At 37.4% G+C, this 25,252-nt stretch overlaps 1 protein-coding gene across 3 annotated transcripts in view; it reads right to left on the reverse strand.

Moving 5' to 3' along the window:
* Nucleotides 1–25,252, reverse strand: part of UTRN (utrophin) — a 461,045-nt gene that overhangs the window by 363,177 nt on the left and 72,616 nt on the right. For all 3 annotated transcript variants that reach the window (XM_081037226.1, XM_081037224.1, XM_081037225.1), the window contains one exon: nt 3,728–3,789. In XM_081037226.1, the coding sequence (XP_080893352.1) occupies nt 3,728–3,789 (62 nt within the window). The remainder of the gene's footprint in view (nt 1–3,727; nt 3,790–25,252) is intronic.

Raw genomic sequence — 25,252 nt, forward strand, 5'->3', positions numbered from 1 at the left:
TCCAAATGGTGAATTAACAATCTTTGCAGCACAACTCCAAGAAAACAGGTAAATACGGAAACTTTGCATAACTGGATTTGTTTGTTTGCTTTTGTGAACAAATGCAATGAAAGCCCTGATGTAGTCACATCCATGAAATAAAAGTTTATGCTATTTTGCTCTCAGTTCCACACTCCTATCTCTTTCCAATACAATCACTTCTAAATGGTTTATGGACATATATAGCATTAGGCATTTAAATGTATGTTTCTATCATTGTCATTCATTTATTTATTAAGCCTATAAATACTCACTGGTTGCTTACTAAATGCTAGAAGTTTGCCAGTAAACAAAATAGACAATTTCTGCACCCACGGAACATACCACTGTTTAGAAGAGGAGAGACAAATATTTTCAGATATGATTATTTAAATTACAATTACGATAAGTGCATCCTAACACTTTATGAGTACAGAGCATACCTACCTTACTCTGGGAGCTCAGAAAAGGTGTCCTTGGAGAAGTGACATACAAGCTCAGACAAGAAGGAAGAGTAGGAGTTGGCCAGAAAAAGATGAAGAAAGGTGCATGTGTGTAAAAGCCATGGCAAGACCCATCAGGGAAGGGGACATACACAATGTGGCTAGAGCATAATTAGGGGGTGAGAGTATAATAAAATGAGTAAATCAGGAGTAAATCGGGGGTGGCGATAACTATTTAGGGCTTTAAAAGCCAACTAATAACAGTGGGCAGCCATTGAAAGATTTTACCGAAGGAGATATTTAGGCTTAAGGAGGTATTTACACTTGAAGATCAGTCCAGCTACTCTGTAGAAAGTGGAAGGAAGGAGATAAATAAGATGAAGAAAGGAAAGGAAGAACCAGTTAGCAGATGACAGTGGTCAGGGATCATTTTCAAAAACGGTAGTCATAAATCTCCTACAAATATAATATTAACATGTGTCAAAGAAATGTAATTCCACTTACTAATTAATGAGGTAACCACTAGGTTACAACTGGTTCATGGGAGAATTCAAAAAGCCACATGTTTACATGCAATAAAGGAAAACTAAACTACATTTACAGTGGATGCAAAAACAGGTCTATCCAAGGGTAATAATCAACTGACTTCCAAACTACTTTTGATTTTTATGATTAAGTGTCATCTGCATTATTATCTGTGCCCACAGCTCAGAGTTGTAGAGCAGCTCAAAGATAATGGAAGGCAGATGACCCAGATGGATGTGCTGGCAGGATTCCCACTAATCTTTCCTGCTCATCTTAAAGTCTTTCACCATTTTTCCTAACTCAGATAACAGTGACTTGGCAAAAGGAGGTGTCAGTAAAGATGGGTAGAAATGGACAATGTTGAATCCATATGGTACTGGAATCAACAAGACTTGGTGTTTGAGACTTTGGCTGGGGAGGGGGCCACAAAGGAAATGTCCAGGGAAGGAATTTAAAACAAATTCCTAAGTGGCAGAGATGCCATCAGGGTCTGTTTGGATTTCTCAGCACAGGGGCACTATTTCTCTATAGAGGGACCCACACTATAGGGAAGCAGCGGACTCAGTCAATCATTCTGTTTTAAACTCCACCAGGATATACCAAAGGACACAGAGAAAATAGAAATGATATAAAACGCCTTCCCTTCAACAGGATTTTTTTTCTTGTGCTAGTCTCTAGATTACCTAGTGACACTATACCCAAATATAACCGTACGCCAGGACACGGGGAGTTAAACTGTGTAAGGAGTCTTGGGAAATCTCCCAGTCTAGAATGTTTTCCCTTTCCCGACCACCAGTACGGAAGAAGTCTGACTTATGGTCCTAAGACAGCCCGTGAAAAGAAAAACATATGGATGAAGCTTAGTGTCACTGCCATGAGCCCTCCATCTCATTACATGTAAGTACTCATAACTTATTTGACAAATCTCTTCTAGACAGATCCAGGTTCCTTCTTGACTTGGATTTTTTTACTAGAAGTAATCTAAAAGGAAATGTTTCCAGGGTCAGCTCTACTTTTATACTATTTCTCCAAAAAAAATAAGCTTTCAGCTTCTTCGTCAGTTTACATAACTGCAACTGTTACTGAAAATTATCACATTACCTTGTCTTTTCATTGTCTTGGCATAATTACAAACTTCCTGGAGCAAATAATTTACATGGAACTTATTTAGTATTATAAAATAGTACGACATTTAGTATTATAAAATAGTACCAGGGGTGCCAAAAAAATGTATACAAGTGGACGCTTTGGTCAACGTTGCTCAAGCAGTAGTTTGCCGTAATCAGAAGTGTCTGGACACTGATGGCAGCCGCTTTGAGCACCTCTTGTAATTGCAGAAGTCAAATGTGACTTGTATTCATCTTTTGTTATCTGTATAGGTTCAGTATTACAATTTTAATACAGTTTTCCTTCCTTAAAATGTGTATATATTTTTTGGCACTCTCTGTATATACATGATAAATGTACAAATTTAAATATCAAATTCATGAAATAAATTATTCTGGTACTTCTGGAATCCCAGATTTTACCTGTGCCTCTAGAACAAAATTAATTTATCAAAAAATAGCTATGTCTACTTTAGAATATTCCTACACAGAAAACCACCAGTTATGCAAGCACTCCTTTATTCTTGACCTTTCTGTCAAAGTCAGACAGTTTTCACATTCCTTACATTCTCAGAGACAAGATAAAATATTCCTCAACAAAAACTTGTAAACCTAAAAACATCCTGCAATCAAATGAACAACTGAAAATACTGGGAAGTGGAGCAATTTTTAAACTGCACTGTTACTCAAAGTAATCCTAAAACATTCTCATTTGGTTTCAAAGAAATACCAATGCTTACTTTCCTGACCTTTGCAACCTTCTCAAATAGAAAATTTTGAAAAATAATTACTAATTAAAATAGCTTTCATACTTTTAAAATACCCTAATGGTGTTTCCCTGAGAAACGTTTATTTTTCATCTTGCTCTATAGAGTCATCCTATAATCCATTAACCTGAAAATTCTCCTCCCATCTCAGACTTATAGGACAAAATCGCAATAGCCTCTGGATGACCTAGTAACACCATAAGGGAACCAGTAAGGTTACTGGTTTAATAACCAATGGATAATTGTATTAGAACAAGTTTGAAAATAGCACTGCCAAGTCCACTCTTCAGCCTGCTCTGCCTCTAAAAAAAATATATCGATCAAAACGTTGACTATGACCCAAGTAGTTAGAAATGCTGGGAAAGAACAGATCTTTGGGGAGAGAAGTGAGGAGGTTCACAAGAAAAGAACCACAGAGCAGATAAAACTTATTAGCCACATCCGTAAGTATGAAAAATCCCTAAACATTTCTGCATAGGGTTAAATGGCTGCCTGAATAATAACAATTTGATTTTAACCAGGCAAAATGAAATCATTATCTTTTCAGCTAAGTGAACAAAAAATTTTCCCAATGAAATATTCATTTCCTAAATGTTCCCAGGATTCACAGAGTCAAAAAGCAGAAAATTCTTGGCTTGATATCCAGGGAATGCCAGGTAAAAATAAAAAACTGTTTACACCCTGAATGCATTTACATCAGAATGTCCACGTCAACCTATTTTAGAAGAGTATAAAGGAAGAATAAATGTAACTGTATCTTTCTGTTAGATCACATTCCATGGGTAAAGTTCACTGCACTTTCAACCAAACTCCATCAAGCAGAATAAGGCATTTCAATCATCATAAAATTTTTGAAAGTCTCCGTTACCTTTGAAAAGCGAGCATTTATCCATTTGGTGAAAGTTTTCTTCTGCACATCATTGTGTTCATCTGTGAAGGGGAAAAGGAGAGAGAAAAGTATGAGATATGGTACCGTTAGTAAGGGTGCTAAATAAGACCATCTCCATCCTGGACAGTTTTAAATAGCGCTATTAGTCGAGTTCATGAGGCGCAATGATCCACAGCAAAGGATGTGATGGCTGACGAGGTCAGCATTTGGAGCCTGCGAAAGCCAAGCCGGTAGCAATCGGAGTCTCAGGCACCTTTCCCAAGGGAGCTGGCTCTTCACCCTAAGCCATGATACACTACCACCAGCCATTACCTCCACCGTTGTGGGATAGAACCAGGGCCTCACTTGTGAACTATTATATGCAATACAGAGTCGCTTTTTGTTTAAGTAAAATTTCAGCATGATAAAAATGTTTGCATGTTAATCAAAAAATTCATGTTTCCCTCCTTTTCATACAAGACCTAAACCTCCCAGAAAAAAACTAGTATAAGGTTTAGGATAAGTATAGTATAAGGTTTATAGTCAATTAACCTGTTTTCCTGTAGTAAAACTCACATGGCAAGATTTTAATGATCTTATTCTATAAAAACAACCTACGCATTTTGCAAATAGAGAAATCAGTCATTTAAAAAGAAAATGATCAGCTTTGGTTTTGATTAAAAATTCATTTTCCAAGGCACAACAAATGAAAGTTGACTTTAAAACACTAAAGCATCCTGAACTTCTTGAAGATGGGCAGAGTTATTTAGTTGGTTATAAGGAGACTGGGTGGTGTAACTAAGAGAGCAAAGGGCTTTCAAAGCACACAGACCACATCCCAAACTACTTATCCTGTGGCCTTGGTAAGTCGTCATAACATCTCCGAGTTCTCATCTGTAAAATGCGGATAAATAGCACCCAGCTCGCAAGGGCACAGTGAGGATTAGTGAACATAAACAAAAAATACTCAGCAAAGAGCTGGTATTCAGTTCTGTTGTTCTTATTCTTGCTATAATTATTATAATATACGTGTAAACAAGGCTAATAAACATCCATTTTACCCTTTCTTTTACTTCTAATCATATCCTTTTCAACTGCTTTCTAATTCTCTATTACAACCAGCAAGACATGTTGGCTTAAATCCTACAAAGCAGCATGTTAGCAGTCTCTAAGTAGGTCTAAAAGCTGCCTGAGGAGGGTTTGGAAGAGTGCAGAAAGATTTGGTTTTGTGTAGCTATATACCCTGCTCGTTCCACTACTGTCCACACTGCCAGGCTGCCTCCCACATGACAACAGGAAACAATAACAGAGAAAGCCCTGCCCTGCATGTGTCAGTGTGAAGGGGCTTCCTTCCACACAGACCTCACTCATCTCTAACAGCAGAATTGGAAGTTCACCCCCTACTTCACCACGCCTGTGGTATCTTTGGCGCTTACTCTCTTCTGGAAGGAGAGTTTGTCATTAAAAGGCCCTTCCTGGAATAAATATAGCAGCAGCTTCAGAAAAGAGTACACTTCGACAGATCCATAAAGGTAATTGGAGATTGACGCCAAGACATAAAGGGGGCAATTGAATGAAAAACAAAACTGCTCTCTAAGAAACTTCTTGATGTTAATTGTGCTGACAGGAGGCCTTCCTTCCAGAAAGGACAAGGTAGTCAGCATCAGCCCCGCTTTAAGACTTTCTGCCATCTGATCAGTGCCACATATACCCCACTTATTAACCAAGAGAACTTCCTTACACACTTTGAATGTCCCACCCTTGACCATCACACCCAAGGACAAACCTGAGATTATATGCAGAACATAAGGCAGCCAGACACCAACCTGAAGAGGCACTACACCAGCCCCACCAATACGGATTCCGTATTAAATATTAGTGTTTGGAGCACTTGGAAAATCTAATTATTTGTCCCACTACCTGACAAGCATTTATTTTTATAAATTATGCCATATCTATGATTCTTTAATGCTATGAACAAAAATATATATAATGGCCATAAATTCTCCAAATTTCTAATCTTCATACAACTTAAGAATGCTTGATCATAAAAATGGGGAAATTTGTAAGGGATAAATATTACTTTTTTTTTCTTAACCTCCTTTCTAGGCATTTTGCCTTCTTATTTTCAAAAACATATTAAATTATCTAATACTATACAGGTTCCTCTCCAGGTATAGAGTGGACAAAGATATTAGTGCCTGTCACCTTATCAAATGATAAATAAGGCCTTTTAATTTTATCGCATGTAGGTCGGCCCGGTGGCTCAAGCGGTTGGAGCTCCATGCTCCTAACGCCAAAGGCTGCCAGTTCAATTCCCACATAGGCCAGTGGGCTCTCAACCACAAGGTTGCCAGTTTGACTCCTTGACTCCCTCAAGGGATGGTGGGCAGCGCCCCCTGCAACTATGATTGAACACAGCACCTTGAGTTGAGCTGCCACTGAGCTCCTGGATGGCTCAGTTGGTTGGAGCGCGAGCTGTCAGCCACAACGTTACCGGTTCGACTCCCGCAAGGGATGGTGGGCTGTGCCCCCTGCAACTAACAACAGCAACTGGACCTGGAGCTGAGCTGAGCCCTCCACAACTACAATTGAAAGGACAACAACTTGACTTGGAAAAAATCCTGGAAGTACACATTGTTCCCCAATAAAGTCCTGTTCCCTTTCCCCAATAAAATATCTTTTAAAAAAAAATGTGTTATCACATATAGAGTGAAATCAAATTTTAAAAGTAGATTCATACCATACAGAGATGTTTATAAAAAATTAATAAGGTCTTTGATCTTTGGGTCAAATCAAAGTCTGAATGTGAACATAAGTAACTGACATGAAATAAAGTATTTATAAAATATAAATTATTGAACACAAACATTTCAAAAATACTTCAGAATTTATATAAAACTCTTCTATATTCACTTTCATGATACAGCTAAAGAGGAAAAAAAGAAGGTTCATATTTCAATAAGCCTTTGTTCAAGCGTGTACACACATACACACACACATGCACACACACACCCACCCCTTATTTCCTACCAAACAGGAATTCAGTTAAATAGGAATTTGCCTGTAGCTTTTCAATTATGAGATTAAAAATGTGACAAATTTGGAACACTTACTAGTATAGGACCGCCTTCCACACCACAACAATTAAAGTGTCAACCTTAGCCCAGGTCTCTGTATCAGAGAGGTAAAAATATGCTGCCAAAGTGGTAGCAAGACAACTAAAAATCTAAGTCATGCTATTCTGATCAATCATTTTGCCTCCCCAGAAATTAATACAGAATTTCAAGTCTCAAATTTGCTCGACTCTCCATTATCAAGCTGTTAATTATTTTAATTTCTCCAAAACAAAATGTGTGTGCAGACAACACAAACGTACATATAGCTATTTATATATGTATTAAATGACTGAGTCTAATTTATGCTCTAAACATATTCTTTCAGGTTTCCAAACAAGTGTTTTTTGTGGTTGCTGTTTTTTATTTTTTAATTTGGATTTTAGGAAAACATTTAGTTTTGAAAGCCCTTCCTGGCTTAGTAAATCTTACCCATTATTGACCTTTCTCCATTATGGCGACAAACATGAGACTGAATTAGGAGAAGAAAAATGTGTTAAATCCCTTAAGGCTTTTACAAATTCTTCCTCTAAATATTTTGCTCTTCTTAAAATGCTTTTGACATGCTCATGCAGATCCAAGGGCCTTGGCGGCTGCCTCGCCTGGAATTTTATTTCTGTGATGGGTAAAAGAAATGAAGCAAGAAACATCAGCCAATCTGCCTGATAAATCTTCAAGGAAACTAGTTTGAAAGTTTTTTTCACTTCACCAGCTCAAAGGCATATCAAAAATTCCTTTAGCAGAACTTAGCAACAAACCTCAATTTAAATTTTAAACTGGAAATATAGCAGAGAAATTAGCAGCTGTTTGCCCTATGGAAACACACAGGTCTCGGGAACACATACACCACTATTAAAACTCAACCATTAGAAAGGAAGCAGGACCCTCTAACATTTTCAAAGCAACTAAAGAGTGTCCAATTCACTGGCAATACCCTGAGTTCCATAAAATGCAGCTATTCAGAAAAGAAGTCCCTAGGCTTTAGGTCAAAAAAGAAATGTCCTGTTGGATGATTTCACAAACTTGGACTGATTTTAAAATTGAAGCCTCTTTCATGAAATTTAATACAACTGAGAACGCCAGTTTCTCATTAGCAAACTTATTAGCAAAAGAGATGATTAGCATCTCATTAGCAAAAGAGATGATTTTGAAAGCAATGAAAGCATTTCAGACCATACTCCCACTTCTTTTTCTAAGTACTGTTTGAAACAACCCCAAAATAAATCTACTACTAAAGCTTAGACATGTCATTCTCCTCTCTTATTTTCTCAGACCCAATTTTTTTGGTCTCTAAAAAGCACCAATTCATTTATTCAAACAATATGTATTAAAATATCATACAGAAACATAAATATTATGTTATGATTTGTAAAGTACTATAAATATATAGGCAATGAAACAGAGACAAGAGGAAACAGATGACTACCAAGCAGAGTACTTAAACTCCAGAGTTTGTTTCAAAATCTGACATCCTCAGAGGACCTGAGGGAAAACTTAAAAACTAAAAATGTGCTTTGCGAAACTGTCAAAACTACCTACATGTATAAGACATTGAAACAATTAAAATGCCAAATGACATGTTTGTAAGTTTATCGCATTTATACCTTGAAGTTATTAAAGCTAAAAACTGCATTTAAAATAGACGTTTGCTTCACTCTGAACAAAACAAAAAACAAGTTGATGGTCTCTCTGGGAGACGTGGAGATGGATGGAGTGAGAAAGAAGAGGAAACAACTACACTTTTCAAATGAGAAGCTGAGACCCAGGGACAAAAGTTAAATCAATCACCCCGGTACCCAACAACAAGTAGTAGAGTCACAAACGAAACCTAGTTAGCATGACCCATCCACTCTGCACCAAAACTCATTAAAATTCTGGAGCCCCATCTTAACTGAATACAGAATTCGCATCAGTTTCATCACTGGAGGACAATGTATGTTCCAGCTGAGCACCAACCTAATCCACCCAAGCGGCCCACCTTACTATCACAGATTCACAGTGTTATAAGAGCACCTGATCCAACCGCACCCTGAGACCAGAAATGTCAGAAGCTTATCCCAGGCTATGCAGTTAGTTGGCTCTCTAGATCAAGTCTGGAGCCAGGTCTCCTTCCCTAATACTCCTCTTGCTCTCAACATTACCCTTTTTCCTAATATCTATATTCAGATATGAATCACAAACCATATAATTCAGCCATTTAAAGTTTGTAATTCAATGGTTTTTGGTATATTACATTATTAATTTTTTAAATTGTGGTAAAATATATATAACATGAACGTTGCCACTATATCAGAATGCATGATTCAGTGGCGTTAATTACACCCACAGTGTTGTGCAACCATTGCCACCCTCTATTTCCAAAACTTTTTCATACACGTAAATAGAAACTCTGTCAGGGCCTTCCCCCAGGCCTTGGTAACCTCTAATCTTTCTCTCTATGTATTCGCCTCTTCTAGATTTTTCACAGAAGTGGAATCATAAAATATCTATCCTGCCCTGTCTGGCTTATTTCACTTAGCATAGTGTTTTCAAGGTCCAACCATGTTGCTGCATGTGTCTGAATCTCATTCCTATTTAAGGCTGAATAATAATAGTTTGTTGCATGTAGATGCCACATTATGTTCATCCATTCATCTGTTGGAGGACACGTGGGTTGTTTCTACCTTTTGGCTATTGTGAATAAGGCTATAAAAAAACTGGCATATTGATATCTGTTTAACTCCCTGCTTTCAGTTCCTTTGCATAAACTATACCTAGGAGTGGAACAGCTGGGTCGTGTGGTCATTCTGTGTTTAGATTTTTGAGGAAATGCCAAATTGTTTTCCATAACAGATGTACCATTTTGCACTCCTACCAGCAATTGTACATGGGTTTCAATTTCTCCACATCCTCACTAACACTTATTTCCTCTTTTTATTATTATAGCCATCCTAGTAAGTGCGCAATGGTATGTTGTGGTTTGGATTTGCATTTCTCTAATGAGTAATGATGCTGACCATAAGATTGAGTTTTGAAAATGCAAAAACTACAACTTTGAGATATCCTGAAGACTTTCTGAAAAGCCCAAGTTCAATAGCATGATTCCCCCAGTAGCTGAACTGCAGAGATAGCTCTTTTGCATTTAATCCACACAATATTGCAAAATGATTAATCTACTTCCCAAAGATTTATTTTCAGAATTAGATATATCTATTAATTCTTGACCATCTTCTAATTTTAGAGTTTACTTATCTCTTATCTACTTTTTCCCTGACGAGCTCCTCAAGTTTTTTAAACAAATGCATAGGAATACAAGTGAAAACGTGTTCCTACTTTCACTTTCTAGAGCTGCTAAACCTAACCTGAAGAATCTCTGGAAGATTTATAGGAATCTGGCATTGTTTGAAACCTTCTCTCCAGAAATATCCATCTTAACATCTTTGATATCAACCATAATATATGTGTTGCAAATGCAAAAGAATAAGGACTCAATTTATGGGAAAAGAAATTGTAAATTTTACATACAAACACTTCACTTTGGACTTTGGTCCTGGGAACGAAAGAGTTTTATGAAAATCACTTGAAATGTCACAGAACAAGGGGAGGTTATTTAGGAGTTGCTGAATGAGTCATAAGGATGATGAATCACTGTCATGAAAAGCCAATAGAAAATATTTTTTATTTATTGACAAGAGTTACTTACCTTTAAAATTTCTGTAAAATTTGATTCCTCATTTTATTCCTATTAAAGATCTATTGTGTTCTACAAACTATCTACAGAAGTCTCAAAAAAGAGTGACTGTTTCATATACATATATCTCTAGATGTATGAAAATTCATGTAAATTTGCATGTAAATTTTCATGGGAGTGGAGAAAAAAATTTTTCGAATGTAAAACACATTCCAGTGACCTGACTTCAGACTTGTCATGACAAGTTCTAATTTCCAAAATAGGAAAAAAACAACATATCCTTTCAAGACTGCTAAACATTCACAGTGTTTTTCCGATTTTTATTACTTTATTATTTTCCCCATATTATGAGGAATCCAGAGATTCTTTTAGATTCTTCATAAACCCATGTAAGACAATAAAATAACCAAGAAATAGTAATTCTCAAACAAAACATTTTATAGAAAAAGACAACACTTTCAGTACTCACGTAGCTCCCTGCACTCCTACGTAGGAATGCTATTATTGTCTATAGAGCTGATGTAGGAAACCTTTACCTGTGTACCGTGTGTCTTCTATAATCCCAACTTTGGGTCAACATTCAGATATATATATAGGTATAGATATGAGATATATATACATACATATATGTATTAATCAGTGAATGAGCTTTGTAGACACCAATGATAACCTTCCAAAGCCAACAACTCCAGTGCATTAAAAGGTGTGGCAATAGGATTCCCTCCTTTGGGAAGGCTTCCCTCCTTTGAACTACTTCCATTTTGTTCTCTGTGTGTCAGGGCCCATATAAATACCTTGGGACAGAGGGAGACCCATACAACAACAATCCATATAAGCATGAGTGCTGTCTTTCAATTCAGCTAAGCAGAGAGTCCCCAAGTCGCCACAAAGAGCAATGTGACCTCAAGGAACTTGAGAATTTAAAAAAAAAAAAAAATATTCCAAGATTCTAGACCCTTGCAAAAGTCTAGACAACCGGAGAGAATGAACATTCCCGCAAACAGAGCTACCAGGCTTCTTACAACACCCCAACATTTGGAGGGTCACTGGGGCTGGGACTCTTCCCTTCTTTCTCTCCTCTTCATCTTCAGTACCCACCTCCTTCTTCTGCCCGCCTCGCTTCTTTGAACATCCAAATCTTCCTCCCTCCTGCCTCCCTGAATATTCTTTTACAATGCCCATCGCTGGACCTGCCTTGGCCTGGGTCATCATTCTTGAATGCTTAGCCATAGGGCCTGCCTTCCTCCTGCCTGCGTGGGTCCTGGCTGCCCTGCAACAATCCAAGTGCCAAGTCTATTTCTTGTATTTCTTTTATGGCATATCTTTTTACATCTTTTCTCTCTCTTCTTGAAATCTCCTGTGTGATGTCTATCATATATTCATATGTTAAAAGATTTCAACATACAAAGGGTAATGTTATGTTTATGTTAGTTTAAGTCAGAGGCTTCGAACATTGTGTGTTCCTGAACCTCTAAAAGAATTCCCACACACACTTTTAAGTTAACAACTAATATTTGTGGCAAATTTAAACAGGTAAGAAAATGTAATTTCCAGCATACTGTTAAGGAGTTGCAAATTTAGCTCATTCAATTAATAGAAAACGTCTCCTCTAGTACCCTAATTGGCAAAACTAGTCCTCACTGTCAAACTAATCAGCTAAATCAGACTTAATTTCTGACAAGGGAAGTATGACTTTAGTTTTCTATTTAAAAAACACATTCATATGAATCTCCTGGGCAACAGCTCATGTCAGAATTCTCATTCTAAAACAGATGGATAAAGATGGCGGGCACAGAGCCTTGTCCCAGATGCAATTAGGCACTGGCCATTTTAATAATTCTTAAGGGAGTGTTATTATTGGCTTTGCATTCTTAAATTGCCCCCTGATTTGGTGCCTTACCGCAATGTAACTCAGTAAGATTTGGGGAAGGCGAAAGGTGTTTCTTTCTTTTGTAAAGTGGAGGAAGGCAATCCTGAAAGGAATGATGGGAAAGGAGAAGGCAGGTACCCAAGAGGCTTCCTCAGATCCTTAACTACTGGAAAAGCTGGCCCCAGGGCGACACACATATTCCTGTGTGCAAACCACTGTAGAGGCTCACAGTTGTCCCAATCCAGGATAACACTCCAGAGAAAATTGTGAGCTGCAATTTAACGAGAAAGGCTAAACTCTAGAGGTGGCCCCTAGAAAGGCACCAGCTATCTTTGTCACCATTAACACCAGAGACTTTGCTAATTAATTTAATGAATGTAAGAAATGTGTTTTTACTGTAGCTTGAGAATTGACATAACTAGAAGGTTAGAAACATTCTCCCACTGGTGAATTTAATGTTATTCAGTGAATGTGAATTGGCCAAAATATTTTATAGACTTCTCCCACCCCTGATTAAACAGAATAAAAATCTAGCAAGTCTAGGGAGGCTAGAACCTTAAGGCCCTGTGTTCAGCCATTGGCTAGGATGATTCTAGTCACGTGGTGCTGGCTAAATCCTGTAACTAAATCCTCTCTCTAAAACATCACTGTCCAATAGAAACACAATGTGAGCTGTATACATGATTTTCAAATTTCTAGTAGCTACATGAAAAAAAAGTAAAATTAATTTTAGTAATACGCTCTTTAACCCAATATATACAAAATATTATCATTGCAGCATATACTCAGTATTTCAAAAACTACTGATATTTGACATTCTCTTTTTCTTACTAAGTCTTTGAAATCCAGTGTGTGTTTCACGTTTACAGCACATCTCAACTCAGAATACTTACAATTCAGGGGCTCAGTAGCCATTGCACTGCATTGCCCAGCTCTAAAATATTGCTGCAGTTACTTGAACTAAAACACCCTGTTCTTCAAAAGGACAGAGAGCTGCAGCTTACCAAGCTTACGAAATGGACTACGTGAACTCTGTTGAGCCTACTTGCTAATAATGACTGGTCAAAGAATGCCAATGTGCCTGGCAGATTTGGTCTGAAGCTTGCCTCTGTTATAACCCTAATAGTGGGACAATGGGTATCCCCCACACCCTACTGTTAAGCATTGGGAATTAACATTACTGAGCAAAACAAAAGCAAAAATTAACAATTGTGCATGACCAAATTGGTTGAAATCATTTTGTAAGACTTCTAGTCCAATAAATAGATACAATAAGAACTGGAAATATTTTCAATCCTTTGTTATATTCATCACTTAAAGTTTTGTACATCCTATTCATTTAACGAAAATTAGTTGTTCATCTATTATGTGGAAAACACTGTACAAAGAAAAAAAGAGTAACATTTAGGGAGCACCAGATCATATTTTACTGAACACCTCCTATGTCTGTCCAAAAAGAGATCCAGGTGCTGCTTTCAAGAAGCTATGGGGGTGAAGGGTGAGATAAGTATATAGATAATTACAACTTATATATTAGGTACAAATACCTTCATAAATTCATAGGAAAAGTATTTCTTCTTGATGGGGGTGAAGAGGAGATCAGAGAAAGAGTCAAGGAATAAGTCGCATTTGATTTAGGCCTTGCATTGGTATGTTTGAGGCATGTAAAAACGGTTGGAAAGGGCATCTGCGGAACAGAGAACAACAGACGCCAAGTTTAAAAGGCATGAAATGACAGGACACACAGACAAAATTGAGTTGTTTTTCTGGCTGGATGGTTTTTGGATCAGAGCAGCAATGCCACTGAATTTTGGAAACAGGCTGCAGCTAGATTGCAGAGGGTTTTGAATATCAAGCTAAGGGTTTAACAAAGCAAGCAATGTGGGCCACTGATTTTTTTTCTGAGCAAAGGAGTGATGTGATCATAAGTGTGCTGTAGATGAGTTTAATATGAAAAATGGGTTAGTAGCGAGAGAGACTGGGAGAAAAGAAGCTAGTTTGAGACTTAATATTATAATGGCCCACGCTAGACATCTGAAAGCCACAAGTAGTAGAGTAGCAATGAGATTAGAAAGGAATAGATGGATACATGAGGTATTGACCTATGGAGGTAAGGTTGATGGAACCTGACTACCAAAATATTGTAAGGGTAATGAAGGAGAAAGAGAAGTCTACAAACTTCCCAGGCTTTGGGGTAACTTAAAGGATGGTAGTGCCTCTCCATTTGGGGGAAAAAAAGCACAGAAAGAGAAATTGATTAGGAGAGGAGACAGTTCTTCTCTGTCCCTAATGAGTTAAAGGTTAGCATGATATTCAGGTGAAGATATGCGTATCAAGCAAGTCCATGAAAACGCAAGACTAAATCAGACAGTCTTCACATAAGAGAGACCATCTCAGAAGCTCAGAAGCTCACTTTTCAAAGGAAAGGCATATTCAACAGTGTTAAAGCAAGCAACTGGAGAAGTCAGGGGAAATGAGGCCTGAAAAAAGACAAGTGAATTTGACCACTAAAAACCAGCTGGCATACGATGTGGTGAGGAACAGGGAAGATGGGTTTAGGGCTGGCAGACATGTAAATTATTATAAGTTTTCCTGGAGCAATATGACAATATTTCACACAAAAATATTTTTAAATTATATAAGCACTGACTCAGAAATTCCGGAAATGTATCTTAAGGAAATACTAGACATACAAATATTTAGATAAATTTAAAAGGATGTTCTTCAAAGTACTCTCCATAATTGCAAGAAACCATAAACAATCGGAATGTCCATTCATGGAGACTGTTTAAATGTATATTTTGATGCATAAATACAGCCCTTAAAAATGACACTATAAATGACACAAAATAGGAGGATTTTCACAACATATTAAGGAATAAAAGAGTTGGTCATTAAAGAGTCTATATGATGTTTCATTTATATATTGCGTGCATATATGATTAGAAAGACAAGAATCAAAATATTAGCACTGTTTATTTCTAAGAAGACCTAGAGAGATTCTTATATTCTATTTTTACTAGCTATACATTCTAATTTTTATAATAAATATATAATACTTCTGTATTGTTTTTTTTAAAGCACCCATCCTGCAAAAGTTGTGTTTTTCTCCGCTTGAATGTAGGCAAGTAGGAAGGGAAGAGAATTTGGCAGCTAAAAAATAAATGGGGCTGAGAGAAGGTCTGTCTGTCTGCTTTGGAAGGGGATGGCAAGAATAAGAGAGACTTCTGCATATATATAATTACATGTAGACGGGAAGGATCTAGGAAGGAGGGAGGGATTTTGGATGCCAATACTCGACACACAAAAAGGGCTCTCTTAAATTAGGAGCCAAACCCCACAGGGTGGGGGCGAGAAATATGTCAGGAGCCACCTTCCTCAACTAGATGCAGTTAAGGTCACATAGTTCTAAAAATGACACCCTCCAGGTTAAGTTGTTTTTACCTATATCCGTCTTTCCAGTCAGTTTTCTACTTCAGTCTGAAGAGGTAATTAGCCAGATGTAAAGTAACGGTGCCATTTCTTCCCATCTTCTAGCCTATTCACTATGGAAACACTGTCGAAGAGAGAGTTGCATCATTCAAAATACACCTTCTACAGTAAGTTCAAGGATTTCTAGGTAAAATGGTCAGGGTATGGATCAGTTGTTAAAAGGAAAAGACAGAAAATAGAAGATTAATGCAAATAAAAAATGTTAGTACTGATCATGCTGAACTTCCTAGACTTTCTCAAGGCCCTAACATTTCACTCACTTTCGTAGAAAGAACATACACCTGGGGGAAAAATAAGGAGTCTCTGTTCCTTGTTCATATATTTTTATGAAATTTCACCTGCTATAAATATAAATTTCAAAATAAGAAAAACTGAATATGTTAGAAGTACTTTTTAAATTTTTTCTATCAGTGTTAAAATGGTGAGCTACGACAAGTTAAAACAAAGATGTGAGATAATTTTCAACAGAAGGAGAGTCATTTTAATAACTGAATTTTTAAAATTTCAAGCCCATTAAAATGCAGTCCTTTGTCCAAGATAAATATTTATAATGAGCAGGGAAAACAAGCCAGAAAGGAAAACTATGTTTCCCTTTGAAAAACCCAGGGGTAAAAATTTTTTCCCATGGACCTTACAGTGAAGAAACTGGTCCATGAGGCATAGCACTCTTCACTTAAAAGTATATAAGCTGAAAGTTAATGAATAAAATAACTATTTAGTATCATGTTGAAAAATGCATCCTCTCTCATTCTCAATTTACATAGTTATGTAAAAAGTTTGCATGAGCTGTTAATATTTTTTATTGAAAAGCTTATTTAGGTAGGGATGGACAAGGGACATAGATAAAATCCAGAGATTGCACAAAAGTGCAAGAAACCTCATATTCAAGCCACTCTCCAACATGCCAATGTCATCCTCCATGATCATTTATCCTAAGTCACTGCTGAAAATTAGGAGCTGCCTCAAGTCAGCACTACCTTTATTTAATAGTCTTCTGTGGGCCTGACATATGTTTGTCTTTTCTGAAAATTTGTAAATTCAGTCTGTGGTATAGCAAACTTGGTCATTATTTTCCACATAAAGCAGCTCTTCCTTTTTTTTTTTTTTTGTCTTAAATGTACCTCTTTTAAGTATCAAAAAGTCCCGATTAATTTAACTTAGTTGAAGATTAATTTGATTGAGTTGAAGATTAGACGAACAAGTTCCTGTTTGCTGTTCTGAAATGAATGCTTTATAGCCAGTCATTATAATTTCTTTTCACTTTCATCCTTGTAGACTGAAGAATCCTAATCATTTTAGTAAGTTTTATAAAAACAGAAATCCAGAATTTTGGTATCCTTCTCTAGACGTTTCTCACTGTTAAATCATTTCTTAAGAGACCAGAATCTCAGAGCGTAACTCCTATGTACAGTCAACACAGCTTTGTTGGAAGGATAATGTCCTATATTTTCTCACCTGTTTCCTTCCTAATGACACCCTAAAAACTAGGATCCTTTTGCACTGCAGCAACTCAATGACCAATGTTTTGTGAGAACTACAATTACTCCTTCCCTTTCATGATCCTAGACTATATAAAATATAATTCATGATGACAAATTTTTCTTGAAGTTAGCAAGACAGTGAATCAAATAATAAGGTTCAGACAGATACTCTTTCTTTAAAGCTTTAGCATTCTCTCAGGGCAAGGGTAAGACAGCAAACCTGACTGAGTCCGAATTAAAAGCACATGCAATAATACACCCAAAAGAAATGAAAGCAGGATCTCAAAGAAACAGCTGCAAACCCATTTTCACAGCAGCATTATTCACAATAGCTAGAAGGTAGAAGTAACCCACATGTCCTTGATGGATAAATGGATAAACAAAATGTGGTATGCATGTGCAATGGAATATTAGCGCTTAAAAAGGAAAAACATTCTGACACATGCTACAACATGGATGAACCTTGAAGACACTTTGCTAAGTGAAATAAGGCAGTCATAAAATGATAGATACTATATGACTCCATTTATATGAGGTACCTACAGTAGTCACATTTATATAGACAGAAAGAAGTATGGTGGCTGCCACAGTCTGGAGAGAGAGGAGAAGTGGGAATTATTTTTAATAGGGACGGAGTTTCCATTTTACAAGATGAAGAGTTATGGAGATGGATGGTGATGATGATGATCGCACAACAATGTAAACGTACTTCACACCCCTAAACTGTTCACTTAAAAATGGTTAACACAATAAATGTTATGTTATGTGTAATTTACCACAAAAAATGGGGGGGAAAGCACATGCAATAAACATTTTTTCATTTTTGTTTCGACTTGATTTTCAAAGAGCTATTGAGTATGTTTCAATTCATACATTCCTCAACCAGACAAAGGAGGAAATTGCACTTGGTTCCAATTTCATCTTTTAAAACTCTTATTTTCAATGTATCATTTTTTTGGCACATGAATGCAGGTATTCTGAATTCTAGAATCAGAGTTGTTTTCACCATGACCATGTCTCTAGATATATTACTGAAGAAGGAAATGTCTATTCAAACTCATTGTGGTAGATACTGTTCCACACAACACCCTTTCTCCCCTTCCTTCTTACAAGTCTAATCTCATTTTTTCCCTGAAGCAAAGTGGGCAGTGACAATATTCACTTTCTCTTGCAATTGGGGATAACCATATGGCTCAGTCTTGGCCAATGGTGAGCAAAAGGGTGTTGGGTGGAACTTCCAGCCAAGCTATTATTTCCGTGACAAAAACTACCAGATTCAGCTGACGTAAACATTCTACCTTTGGCCCTCCATCTTTCTCCAGGAAGACAAAAGCAGCCAGTTTCCCTGAACAGGTAACCAGCCTTGGATTGCCTACCTACAGACTGAAGGTTACTACAGAAAAATGAATTCTTCTCAATTAAACCAGAGTAGTAGGGTTTCTCTTACTCACAGGTAAACTAATTCGTATTTCAATTCGTTACCACTGAGTTAATAAATCTGAGGGAAGAAATTCAGGAATATCTCTAATCTAGAAGATGGAGTTAGATATCTACCTTTGTAAAAGGGACAGTGATAAGACTAAAATGTAACAGCCGCCACGTCACTAACCCCATGTGAGAGATAATGCTAAAAGACAGAAGCTTAGAATAGTGAGATGAGTGCGTGGACGATGCTGTCAGAGCCTCAATCCACACATAATATTTTCTTTCTTTTTTCATTAGTTTCAGGCATACAAAACAACATAATGACTAGACATTTATACCCCCTCAAAAAGTGATAACCCCAACAAGTGAACTACCCACCTGACACCCTACATAGCTATTACAATACCATTGTAACATATTCCCTATGCTGTACTCTACATCCCATGACCATACACACACACACACACAATTATATACTTAATTATAGTTGACATTCAATATTATTTTATATTAGTTTCAGGTGTACAGTGCAGTGGTTAGGCATTTATATAATCTATGAAATGATCCCCCCCGATAAGCCCAGGACCGATCTGACACGCTACATAGTCTTTATAGTACATTATTGCTACTGTACTTCACATCCCCGTGACTATTTTGTAACTATCAATTTGTACTTCCTAATCCCTTCACCTTTCTCACCCATCCTCCCACCTTCTCCCATCTAGCAACCATCAGTTTGTTCTCTGTATCTACGAGTCTTTTTCTGTTTTGTTTGCTCATTTATTCTGTTCTTTAGAGTCCACATATAAGTAAAATCATATGGTATTTGCCTTTCTCAGTCTGACTTATTTCACCTAGCATAATATCCTCTAGATCCATCCACGTTGTTGCAAATGGTAAGATTTCATTCTCTTTTATGGCAGAGTAATACTCCATTGTATAAATGTACCACCGCTTCTTTATCCAATCATCCATGGATGGGCATTGTGGTTGTTTCCAAATCTTGACTATAGTGAATTTCACTGCAGTAAACATAGGGGTGCATATATTTTTTCAAATTAGTGTTTTGGATTTCTTTGGATAAGTACCCACGAGTGCAACTGCTGGATCATAACCTAGTTCTATTTGTAATTTTTTGAGAAACCTCCGTACTGTTTTCTGTAGTGACTGCACCAACCTGCAATCCCACTGACAGTGCATAAGGATTCCCTTTTCCCCACATCCTCACCAGCACTTGTCTGTTCATTTTTTGATGACAGCCATTCTGACAGGAATCAGGTGGTATCTCATTGTGGTTTTGATTTGCAATCGTTTTTCTTAATAACACTAACACTTATTAAATGTTTACTCAGGCCAGACACAGGGATGCTCATTGAATCCCAACACCCTTACAAGGTAGGGCCTGCACTCCCAGTACTGCTTTGTAATAGCTTTGGGCCTTCACTCATTCAACAGCTCTGATTTTCCTCCAAAGTACAAGGGGGAGAAAAAATGCAACACTCACATGGTTAAAGAGAGAGTAAAAGATCATATACTTGAAGTATGTAGCAAGGGGCACATGGTTAATTCTCAATAAAAGTGACTGTCATCACCATTGTCACAAAGAATAGCCTATGGCACAAATTCTCAGATATAGCTAAACATCAGAACCCCCTGGAGAATGTCCTCAAAATACACATTCCCTGACCCAAACCAGGCTTAGTGAGTCGGGGAGGGGTACCCAGTCACGCAGAGATGTGGTGACAACTCTGGTCTAAGGGAACGTTAACCACTATTTTCTCAGGATACTACAATCTTCACCACTGTGTTATACCAAACTATTAGAAAGCGTGGATGCCTAAGCCACACAGAGGAATCTGCCTCTGCCCACACAACTGCTTCCACAGAGCCTACATTTAAAAGTATGCTCTCTGCTTTCACTAAGATTTAAGAACATCTCTGTCGTTTATGTGAAATGGCTTTTCAGGGCCACGTGCATCGCATCCTCTCACTTTGGGGACCAGGAATGAGGCAGGCTGTCCCAATAAATCAGAGTTCTGCTTTCTCCTGGACAGCGGTGCTACTTCGCACACGCACTGTGTCACTCTGTCTTGGTTGTCAGAGGTTCAGCGCAGAGGTAGCTACTACAGTTCTCCTCAATCACATTTTAAGTATCATTAGTGTAAGTACTGTTTTAACTCTTTGGCTTTGCTTTGGGAGGACATCTGAAAACATGGTATCACAAAATCAATCTCATGAATTAAGGAAGATTTAGACAAGCAAAAGAAAGAACATTTAAATCACCCATTTTCCCTCCACGCAGAGATAACCACCATTAACGTGTTTGTGTCCATCCTTCTGGACATTTTGAGTTTTTTGTTTTTGCTGTTTTGTGGGGTTTTTTTTTTTTTTTACAAAAATTAAATGCAAAAGAAAATACATCGCATTTTATAGCCTTCACTTAAAATACATTATGAGCCTGCTTCCATGACGGTACATGCTCTTTCATAACGTTATTTTTAAATCTCCACAGGCATTTTTTTGACTGGACATTCAGCAATTTATTTACCTCTACGACCCTGTTATTGTACATCCTTCATGCTGCTTCCGGTTTTTAATTTTATCAGCATTTCTGTAATAAACATATTTAGCTTTAAACTTTTGTACACATACATCACTTACTTATTTAATCATCCATTCATTCATTCAAGGACAAATTCTTAAAAGTCAAAGTCAGATCGACATCTCAGTAGCTTTCTACATAATAAACCACTCTCTGCCTCTCAAAACACTCTTTCCTTGTCTTTCCAAATTCAATTTCCTCCTTCTCCTCTACTCTTCCACAGCAGGTCCCCTAAATGTCAGCTTTCCTAAGCAATCGGTCCCAGGCCTCATCTCAATTTATTCATTCTTACTACGTAGTCTCCAGTCTACTCTCATAGTTTTAAGCACCGTCTACGTGTAAAAGTTCTAATGTGTACTTCCAACCCAAACGTCTCTACTAAATTACAAAATTACGTGTAATGGCTTTAAAATATGTTCACAAATTATTTGTTAGTCCACCATTCAAGAGGTAGAGCTTAATTCCCTTCCCCTTTAATGTGGGTTGGATTTGGTAACTCAGGTCTAACAAATAGAATATGGCAGAAGTGATGATGTAGGACTTCTGAGATTGTGTAAAAGGCATTACAGTTTCCTGCTTGTACTCGCTCATATTACTTGCTCTAGGAGAAGCCAGCTGCCATGTCACAAAGACACTTGCGTAGCACTACGGAGAGTTCCACAGGGTGAGGCACTATGGCCCCCCACCAGCAACCGTCGTCAGCAAGGAACTAAGGCCTTCTGCCAAAAGCCATGTGCATTGCCATCTTGGAATCAGATCCTCCAGCCTCAGTCAAGCCTTCGGATGACTGTAGCCCTGGCCAATACCTTGATTGCAACCTCATGGAAGACCTTGGACCAGAATCACATAGTAAAGCCACTCCCAAGTTCCTGACCCAAGAAACTGCATAAGATAATAAATATCTGTTGTTTTAAACTGTTAATGTTGGGGTAATTTGCTATACACAATAGATTAGGAATACAGATTTGCTGCTAAAATTCAGAGTTATTTGTTATGCAGCAAGATATAAATCACACAACCACACCTATCTGACATCTCCCCTGAGATATCTCACAAAGCCATTTCAAACTTAATACATCTAAAACTGAACTGCTAGTCTTCTTTAAAATCAATTCTGTCTCCAGTCTTTCTTAACTCAGTACACAACATTTGCATCCATTCACTTGTTCATGCCAGGACCCTGAAACCAATCCTTGGCATTGCACAATCTATCTAATACCAGAATCCATCACCAACTTTTATTGATTCCAATTCCTCGAATCCATCCACAACTCTTCATCTCCCAGGCATCCCCTAGTCCAAGGTACTGTCATCTTTTGCTTGGAATCCACTAACCTAAAGCCAATAACCTGACACTGCTTCCTAATTTCTGTTCTTGTTCCTTTTTATTCCACTTTCTAAATGGTAGCCAGCTTGACAATGAACTTTGGAACAATTCAATTAATATGGTTGACAAAGCTCTGAATCATCTGACCCCTACCTACACCAAATCTTATCTTGCAGTGCTCTCCCCTGTTCTCAACAGTTCCAGCAACACTGGCCTTTGAGTTACTCAGATACACCCAGCCCTTTCCTGCCCCAGGATATTTGCTCATGCTGCTATGTCTGCCAAAAGGACTTTTCACCCCCTTCTCAATCTGCTTAATTCCTATGGCTATTTCAGGTCTAAATATTACACATCTTTTCTTCAGACCTGATTTCTAGACCTCCCCAATGTCTCAAAGCATCCTGTTTCCTTTTGCACCCTAGTACTTATCTCAATTTGATTAGATATTGATACATATAAGTCCACGAGGGCAAGAAATGTCTACTTTGCTCACCATAGTGTATGCAGTTCCCAAGACAAATTGTCCAAAAGAAAATAAATTATTGCTGAGTTTACTTACTGTATTTGCTAAATCTAAGCAAATTGTGTATTGACCATAATTCAATCTAGAACTCTAACTTGCCCACATTAGTAAAAGATCTTGATTCTGTTATATCTATATGGCCTTTTCATTCTTCTGCAAAATTTTAAAATCACAATTATCAAGACAACCCACTGATTTTCTTTCTCATTTCCTCTTTTTCTCTTCTTTAAAGATCTTTTTTCAATTGACAAGGAATGAAAGTTTGCCTTCTGGAAACATTAAAAAGAAGAAAAGCTGGTATTAAAATAGTCCGCAATAGCAAACAAAAACACCAATTCTAAAGCTCCTTAGAAAACGAAATTGACCCCTGATTCATCTAAATAGGAACATTTGATCCTGGTGGTAAAGGTTTTGATGAATAATCGTTTGCCTTTCCTCAGCCCAGTAGATTTGTAAAGCCAGGAGGATCATGATTCTGCTGCACAAGATTATTTTTTGATGAAGAAATCAGAGATCCACTGATGGGAGAACCAAGAAATACTAGCAAGGGCACGCTAAGGCACAGAGTAAAGCAACAGTGCCCCGTCACTCACTTCCAGTAAATACTGCGCTGACTTGTAACCAGAGAGGGAGTAGGGCTGAGAGCACACAGTGTGGGTTAGAAGGCAAAGCCACACACAGGGAACAGACCAACAGCTGAATTGGCAGCAATTACCCAGAAAGAACTGTGCATGGCACTCATGATGGAAATACATACAAAGCACGCTTCAGTCTTTCCACCCACATTCATACATAGAGACCACTAGCCCAGCACCAAGACGCTAATTCCAAGATCACACAGGTTTATGTGTGAACACATAATGGTGCCAAGCTCCGATAAATGGCACATATTTAAACTTAATAAATTTATGTGACTACATAGTGATAGACTCTGATAAACTTAATTATATATAAACACATGTATATTATGTACTTATACACCAAGAAATAAATGTTATTTGATAGAGGAAAAGATATAATAATCATTGAATTTGAAAAACCATAGCTTTGGTCATTCCACTCACTGTGACAAATGAGGTTCACATGTTTTTCTTATCTGTAGCTCAGAGTAGCTAACATTATTAATATTAACATTATGAATATTAACCATGACTTGTTTAATTTATAAACCAAGTAATAAAGCAAGACCATTTTTACTGTGGTAAATTTTTCACTTCACTACAAGTGAAATTTTGAGAAAAGAATTTAAACATAGACACCCATGGTGGTTGTGTACGTAATTCTTTAATGTACAAATGATCATAACTTACTGATTAAATTATTTTTATGAATAATAGGGGTAAAGAAAATAAATTATGTAAATGTTTAGGACACAGTAATCATTCTAGAAAAATTCAATTCAAAATGACACTGGATATCAAAACAATAACCATATGTAACTTATTCCTATATAAACAAAATGTTAGTATTAATACATTAAATATACTACCACTTATTAAAAAGCTGCTATCCTTTGTGGGAAAAAACAAAAAGCATCTCATTAAATTGCCATGCAGAAGGTGGTAATTTTTGGAAACCAGCCTGTGCACTAGAACAAAAGAGAGTGGCCCCAAAGCAGCTCCCAGACAAGAGTTAGGAAACACGGATACCAACATTTAGGGTCATCAAGGAACACACTCCAACCAGCAAGCAAAACCAAAGCATCCAACTGGCAGGCAGCAAGGTGGGTCCTCACTCGTAAAGAGTCAATGGAGCAGCTTTATCAAAGGTCGAAGTGAAATAGCAAGTCAGTAGCAAGGCAAAGCAGACAGAGGGTAGAGATCTATAACCATCAAAGTCAAACAACGTCACACCTCCAAAAAAACCACCATGACGCCCAGCTACAAGGAAACTGAAATGATCTTGTCTTGATGATAATAATAATGAAACTAGAACACCATTTAAGCCTGAGGGAGTAAATCCAGAAATGCGTTACAGTTCTGATCAATCTTAGAACCTACTATAGGCAAACAATGTGCA

This window comes from Rhinolophus hipposideros, assembly GCF_964194185.1.
Source record: "Rhinolophus hipposideros genome assembly, chromosome: 3".
NCBI classification, from domain to species: domain Eukaryota; kingdom Metazoa; phylum Chordata; class Mammalia; order Chiroptera; family Rhinolophidae; genus Rhinolophus; species Rhinolophus hipposideros.